This window comes from Astatotilapia calliptera, chromosome 23, assembly GCF_900246225.1.
Source record: "Astatotilapia calliptera chromosome 23, fAstCal1.2, whole genome shotgun sequence".
Classification (NCBI taxonomy): Eukaryota; Metazoa; Chordata; class Actinopteri; order Cichliformes; family Cichlidae; genus Astatotilapia; species Astatotilapia calliptera.
The window spans coordinates 8,941,231-8,948,411 of record NC_039323.1 but is presented as its reverse complement, the minus strand read 5'-3'; the positions used below and the strand labels follow the sequence as shown (position 1 = coordinate 8,948,411).

Here is a 7,181-nt window from a genome sequence, read left to right as displayed (position 1 = left end):
TAGAAACATTAATTACTCTCTGATGTATGTTACTTGGTATAGTGTATGTGGTGTTGGGCATTGGTTGGTTGCAGCCGCTACTTAGTTAGCAACACTTGTTGGCCTGTTAGCTTACAGTATGATGCTTTTATATTATGAATTACCTTTTAGATTTAAAATGACTGAGTCAGTTTCTATGATGAGATGTATTATTGAGCTTCATATTGATATATAAAAAAAAAACCCTGTGCAAACCTTTATTAAGTCTCCTTAAAATTGAGTTTTGTTTGCTAAACATGAAAAATTGAAGAAAGAGCTTTAATTGCTTTTGTTTTGTATGCAGTGTCTATCTCACAGGACTTAGTTGTCTCACATTTCATTAATTTCTCACATGCAATATAAATAAATGAATATGAATCAAGCTGACATTATGCTATGTGACATCCATGAGAAAGGGGCCGCTTTCATAATATGAACCATAAAAACTTTATACGCAACACAAACATTTACTGTTGGAGAAAATTTAGAGTGATACATTGTGTTGTATTTGCACTTTAGCCACCTTTTTAAAACTACACACACTTTTAGCTGAATAACATGCAGCGATGAAATATTTTCACATTGTGTCTACAGGTCTCCCCCCTCAGGAGTCAATGCACAATCTGTCCTAATCCTCTTTTCTTCTTTTCTGTCCCCAGGATGGAGCTTCTATGAAATGAAGTTCACACGTGTACCAGTAGATGGGGACATATAAATGCCAAAAGGTTGGCCTTGGTGTCATGGTTAAAAGCAAACCTGGAAGCCTTAATGTTTGGTCTCACACAGTTAACACAGTGTTTGTTTAAGGCTGAGCTCACTGTATGAATTTGAAGTGAGGGTTAATAAGTGTTTACTTGTTTTCTGCTCTGTGTGCACTCGATCAACAACAGTCCTGCCGGTAGAAACACAAGTATGCGCTCTATAGAAGTGCACTTGTTTTGTGAAGAAGCTTATTTTTAGAGACACGTTTTATTCGTGTAACTTAAATACACACTATAAAAAATACAATCGGGAAATTAATTAAAACGTTTAATTTAATTAAAAGTTTATCATCTGCAGCATAACAGCTGAACTACACACGTTAGATGTACTTTTAAGTGTATTTAATATTAGTATTTAATATTTAGATGTGAATGCAGATGCTGAAACAGCTGAAGGTTGTTTTCGAGCTGTGAAGATAAACACTCTGTGGCATCTACTTCAGGTTTATCACAATTCATAAATGTCTGCGACAAGTTAAGAGTCACAAGAATCACAGAGGCTACATTACAAGATAATAGCTCCATAGAAGCCAGAAGAGGCTTTATGGAAACATGAGATCAAAGTGAGAAGGACAAGAAGTATCCTTTTCATGTGTTCTGTCAAACCTGGAGGAGGTGCTGTGAGGCCTGGGCAAAACTGGCTTAGTCTTAGCTGGATAATATTAAGAAATTTAGATAAAAAAGTTCTGTAACTGTTTTAACAGTTGGTTGTGTTTTGTAATTATGTTTTAATTATTCTTTTAACTATGTTGTCTTGCTGTTTTGTGATTTTGTTTTCCCCCAGTGTTTCCTAATTGTTTCACTGATTGTTGTGCTTAAATGTGCTCCATATAAATGAACTTGTGTATCTAGTTACCTGTGTGTTGCCCATATGCTTCCTTGCCTATTACTTTTAAGTTTTTGCCTTTTTTTTACTGCCTAAGTTTAAAAGATGTTTTTTCTCATGGTTGGTGTTACTCAGTGTGGTTTCGTGTCCCACTTTGTTGCCTCCACCCTTTCTCGTTTCTCTGTCCCGTCTTAATTGTTTCCACCCGTGTCTCATTTCCTCTGTGTATATCTACTGGCCGTGTCTTTATAGATGTTTTTTTTATTCTCATGTGTGTTACTATGCTACCTGTCTTTGCCTTCCTGCATTAGCTTTTTTTTTTTTTTTTTTTTTAAATAATTAAGGATCAGTCTCTTTTCAATTAAGTCTTTTTTTTTTTATCTGGGGCTGGCTCAATTTCTGGTTGAATCATTAGAAATCGCTTCACTCTCATTACTGGACCTTCATCCCACAACAAGGGTATGGCTCCAGTTGCACTGTGTGTGGGACCAAAGATTTTATCATTATCAAATAAGTTGGAAAACCTTATAAATAAGCCAGTTGCCAGATTTCAATCACACAGGGTACTTTAAATGCTGAAGACGATACTCTGAAGGCTTTACTTCTATAATATATATATTTTTTTATTTGTCAGTCTTGAAGCCATCAGCTCACCCAGATATTAAAAACATGCCCTTATCTTTAAAATGTCTTTTTGCATACATGATAAAATACAAATGTGCACACAAATTCTTAAAGCCAGTGTCTACATTGTCTCAAAGTTGCATTTAGATGTCAAAGATGCCTAAACAAGTAGAAACACTAAATTTCACTCAAGCTATTATTGTTGTTGTGCTAAAAATAAGAAAGTCTGGTCTTATTAACTGGATGAATGTTTGTCAAAAGTGTCCCAAAACGCTCCTGTTATCTGATGCAGCAGACCACCAGCGCTGTGCATCAAGGTAACCGATTGCTGTTATTTATCTGATGTTAAGGCCTGCTTTCCAGCTCAGCTCCCATCAGCCAGTATATTCACTGGTGCCGTAACTTGGATGACCTTGGTAGTGATTGATAGGAAATGCTGATTCATAAGTCCTCCACACACACTGATGGGAATCCATTCCTCTTTCTTCTTATCACACAGCAGGAGAGGTGAAGTATTAAGTGTTGCTGCAGAGACAGGAATTCATTTTGCACCTTTCCTGTAAATTTTTTAAGACATGGAAACTGCAGTTCTTGTCATGAAGGCTTACTGTGGTTGTTTACAGTCGGTGATTTTGACAAGAATGCAGGAATGAAGAAAACAGCAATTTAAAGTATTTCATTTTTAAGAAAATTTTATTATGGAATGTTTTTTTTTATGTTTTGGATTTTTTTTTGGAGCTGTTACAAAATTCTGATTGTAATGTGTAACCTGTAAATGAGATCACCCCGTGTAGGGAGAAATATTGACTTGGGATCTCATTATTTTTTGGAGTTGATCAGCTGGTATCCAGCAGATCCTCAGTACTTCAGCATGACCTAAAGAAACAAGATGATTTATTGACAGATGAAATACTTTATTTATCAGTGGCACTGGCTGAAATGCATTTGTTTCTCAACAGACAGACTCATGCACAGAAGAGGAAACTCTATAGATTGAACAGAATGGAAAGCGGCGTTAATTTACCTCGCTGAGCCACTCGGTGAAGGCAGAGGTACGGGTGAAGACTGTGGGCTTCTTCACTTCGTTGCAAACACGGGAGGAAACAAAGCTGGTTACACCCTGGACATACCACCTACCATCCTGACCCACACAGTTAAGAGGACCGCCAGAGTCTCCCTGAGAGACAAAGAGGCAGAGGAAGGATTGGTGCATGAAGTAGCTGACCTTGTTCACTGCAGGTAATTCAGTTCTGACAGGTACAAGCTGCTTTCTTTTGATGCTTCACACACATTGCATCCTGATACGATGTCTCCTCCTGCACAGATCATGGTGCTCTTGACGTTGATCCCCCACCAGTCGCTGCGGCTGCACACACTGTGCTCCACCACAGGCAGCAAGGCCTGCTGCAGTTTATCAGGCATGGGACCATGAGCTGACACACAGAGAGGATAGAGCTGCTCAGCAACGCGTAAATACAACACACTGTATACTGCATGCATCAGGCGGAATCAGACAAGTTGTTTGAGCCAGTGCTCATTACTGTTACTAGTACTACATGCAGTTAATTAGCTTTATTATTTATACTTGCACCAAAAGCAGTTACTCATTACCTTATTAGGCAGGTCCATCAAATGTGTTATGAAACCTTTTCTAAACTAAAGTTACGTCTGCATGCAGGGCCATCCTTGGGCAATATTAGCAAGCTAGACATCATAAACACGTGGCTGCATGAGCCAAATGTGTTTTCTTGGTTTAACTGCATCCACTGCACATGTGCACTGCTGTTTTCTCCTACACTGTGTACAAAAGTTTGACATCACCCACTGGTTTGTGAATGCCTGATTCTGAGCTCTCAAGCTTTTTGCTGCCATCATCTTAGCTTTTTGAAATCAGACTTAAACTAGTAATTAAAACTCTAAACTCATGGGGATGGATCAGGTGAGAGGTTGCCTTCTCACTGACTTCTGTTGAGGTTTCTTACATGACATTGTGCACATTGCTCAGCAGTGGTCTGGCATCGATGTCATGAAAAATGTATATTCACCAACCATTTGGGAAACGGTTGCTCAAGGTTGCAAACTATTTATCTTAGGGATGGATACATTGATTGAAAAGAGTGTTCTGTACTAAAATCCTCCATGTGATTGTTTTCTTTACTGGCAGACTGCTGTAATCACCCACAGTGATTAAGGAAGAGGCTGTCTGCAAACACTTGCTAATTACTGTTGGCATTCCAGAGCCTACTGCCATCTATTGTATATAGTCTATGATTTGTAACTTCACTGAACACATTCTTCCCTGAAAACCTTTGCTAGCTAGCATGTCCCATTCCTTGCTAAACCATAATGTATGACCACTTGAAAGAGAGACTTCAGTTACATGGTTTTTACAAAAGGTATTACTACCCAAAATTAGCAGAAAATGCAGACTGCATATGCTAAAATTGAACCTTTTCACACAGATGGAACAAGACAATGACCTGCAGTTATTAACATGACATAAAAGAGACAGAGACAGTACTGTAAAGGTTTCCCCAGCCAGTGATGTAACACGGGGCTCCATGGGCGAGGATCTCTCCAGCCTGTGGAAGACAAGCAATGCCCACGCTGTCATTCATAATGGGGCTCTTATCCAGTTTCAGCAGGGCAAGATCATTCCTGGAAGAGAACCATCATAGATTTTTACTGATCGAGGAGGTGAAAGGAGGCATCTCTTAAACCAGCTAAAATGCTTCTTCGAGATTGTTTTATAGTCTTGTGTGAGAGCAGTTGCTTTTTGAAATGCATTTTCTTCAGCTTTCAGAATGTACTTACCCATCAGAGACATGGTTGATGTCCCAGTTAGGATGGACAACAATGCGCAGAATATCTATGATCTGTTCAGTTCCCTCCTGCTGGCTCATGTCATGTTCTCCCAATAACACACGGTACACATCTCCTGGCCTGTAAGACAGTTTTGACCATTTAGGATTTATCAGTTTTCTTCTCCTTATACTTTTGAATGCCAGAGTTCTTTTGGTGTGCTTTTTACACAGTCCCCGACTTCTGTCTTTATGCTCTAAACTCTCATCCCTTGATCAAGCTTAGCTAGTCACCAGATGCAGTGTCCAGCGGTCAGTACCCAGCGAGGTCCAACCAGAGTCCCTCCACAGGTGTGATGGTAACGACTACCGTGCTTCACCTGCAGGGAAATCTGAGAAAAAGAAGCTGACAATTTAGTAATTCTAAACAAAACAATAGTTGAAGTACATTAAACATTAACAAACTGTAATTACCTGCCAAGGCCAGCTATGCGGATGGGCATCCTCTCCATTTACAACCCTACCAGTGTTGGGCTGGACAGCAGGTGTACCACAACTAAAAACTACAATTATATTCGATTATATAACTAAAATGTAATTTGTATCTGAATTTTGTCTTTTGTAAGAATTGAACTACTTTTCCCTTTTCTAACCAGACCAAACTACTTACCATATGCTGCTTGTAGCAGCATAAGGACCAGTGTCTGCAGCATGCTGTCGTTGTGAGAGGTAGTTCAGTTCGGGGAAGTTCTTTTATACCTGCTCAGTGTTTCTATCAACCCAAATGCAGATTACACTGAACTTGTGAAACTCTTTTATCAGTCTCACTGTTGATTGTAGCTGAGAAAAACCTTCCTGTTCCACAGATGCATTAGTTGGTCTTTGCTGACTTGCCTGCTGATGGGGACAAATGGGTGGTTTACTGTGAAAATAGTGCAACAGACTTTGAATTTGCTGGAACTCAAAACGCTTTTAGGCATTTTGAGATAATAATAATGATATTAAAGTGTAAAAAAATGAGTTCTATATTAAAAATAATGAAGTAATAATATGAAACATGTATCTAAAAAATATCATTTTAGGACCATAAGTATTCATTATGCAGATTGAGCGAACATTTTGAGTTAGTTTATGTAAAGCAAAGTCTTCACTATACTTTTTGACTGTTTAGTCAAATATAATGTATTATGATCCATCAAACCTACAGCCCACCCGACTGCCATCAGTCACTCATTTCCTCCTAGTATGACGACTAAACATATACAGTAATTCCAGCATAGCGCCGCAAAACCTGAAAAGCGGTTGACCCCAAAAGAAAAAAAATGCTACCGGCTATTGCAGTTAATAATACAACGGCTTCTTGACATTTTTGTGTTTCTTTTTATCGCTGTGTAACTGATTTTAATTGAAAGCCTGCGTGCGCTAGTACCGCTTGCCACGAGTTCCCAGAATCCTTTGCGGTTCTACCCGTGAATGACGTCACATTTTCAATCTCTATATAATATGCATGTTAAATTTTATATTTGGGGTGAAATATCAAGTCTTTTCAAGTAAACCGGTTCAAGTCCAATTCAAGTCCCAAGTCATTGGTGTAAAAGTCCAAGTCAAGTCACAAGTCTTAGAACATTTTTTCAAGTCAAGTCTAAAGTCATAAAATTAATGACTCGAGTCTGACTCGAGTCCAAGTCATGTGACTCGAGTCCACACCTCTGCTTTCCACTCCCCTTTTTCTCCCTCCTCGCGCTCACAGACACATAACGTGTATGGCAGTCCATTCTCCCTGCAACACAGACTACACTACCCATGATGCTACATTCTTTAGAGCTATGCTTGTAGCATTCTGCCTGTTAGCTTAGCACAACAACAACAACAACAACGAAAAGGCCTCTCTCACCCAGGAAACACACAGTCGCAGAGAGAGAGAGAGAGAGAGAGAGAGCGTCGCCCTGTAACCATGGCAACCGTAACGCTGCCGCCTGGAACAACAGAACGTAGCTGTCAAACAAAACCCAAACAGTCCTGACCCGCGACAATATGAAACAGGAAAGTACCGCAGTGTAATCCATTTATTTCAACAAAGTAACTGTATTCTGAATACCACCTTTTTAACCGGTAACTGTAACGGAATACAGTTACTCATATTTTGTATTT

At 39.2% G+C, this 7,181-nt stretch overlaps 1 protein-coding gene across 2 annotated transcripts; it reads right to left on the bottom strand.

Moving 5' to 3' along the window:
• Positions 1-2,438: 2,438 nt before the first annotated feature.
• On the bottom strand, positions 2,439-6,954 carry LOC113016179 (chymotrypsin-like elastase family member 3B). 2 transcript variants are annotated; one of them, XM_026158793.1, is made up of 9 exons: positions 6,925-6,954; positions 5,701-5,927; positions 5,505-5,593; positions 5,325-5,422; positions 5,044-5,172; positions 4,751-4,887; positions 3,520-3,662; positions 3,254-3,406; positions 2,439-3,105 (listed from the first exon to the last, which is right to left on the bottom strand). In XM_026158793.1, the coding sequence occupies exons 2-9, from the start codon at positions 5,741-5,743 to the stop codon at positions 3,088-3,090; spliced, it is 810 nt and encodes a 269-aa protein (XP_026014578.1). In that variant the 5' UTR covers positions 5,744-5,927; positions 6,925-6,954; the 3' UTR covers positions 2,439-3,087. The 2 variants fall into 2 exon arrangements, with proteins under 2 accessions (XP_026014578.1, XP_026014577.1); XM_026158792.1 differs by lacking the exon at positions 6,925-6,954 and having other exon boundaries at positions 5,701-5,982.
• Between the last annotated feature and the right edge of the window lie 227 nt (positions 6,955-7,181).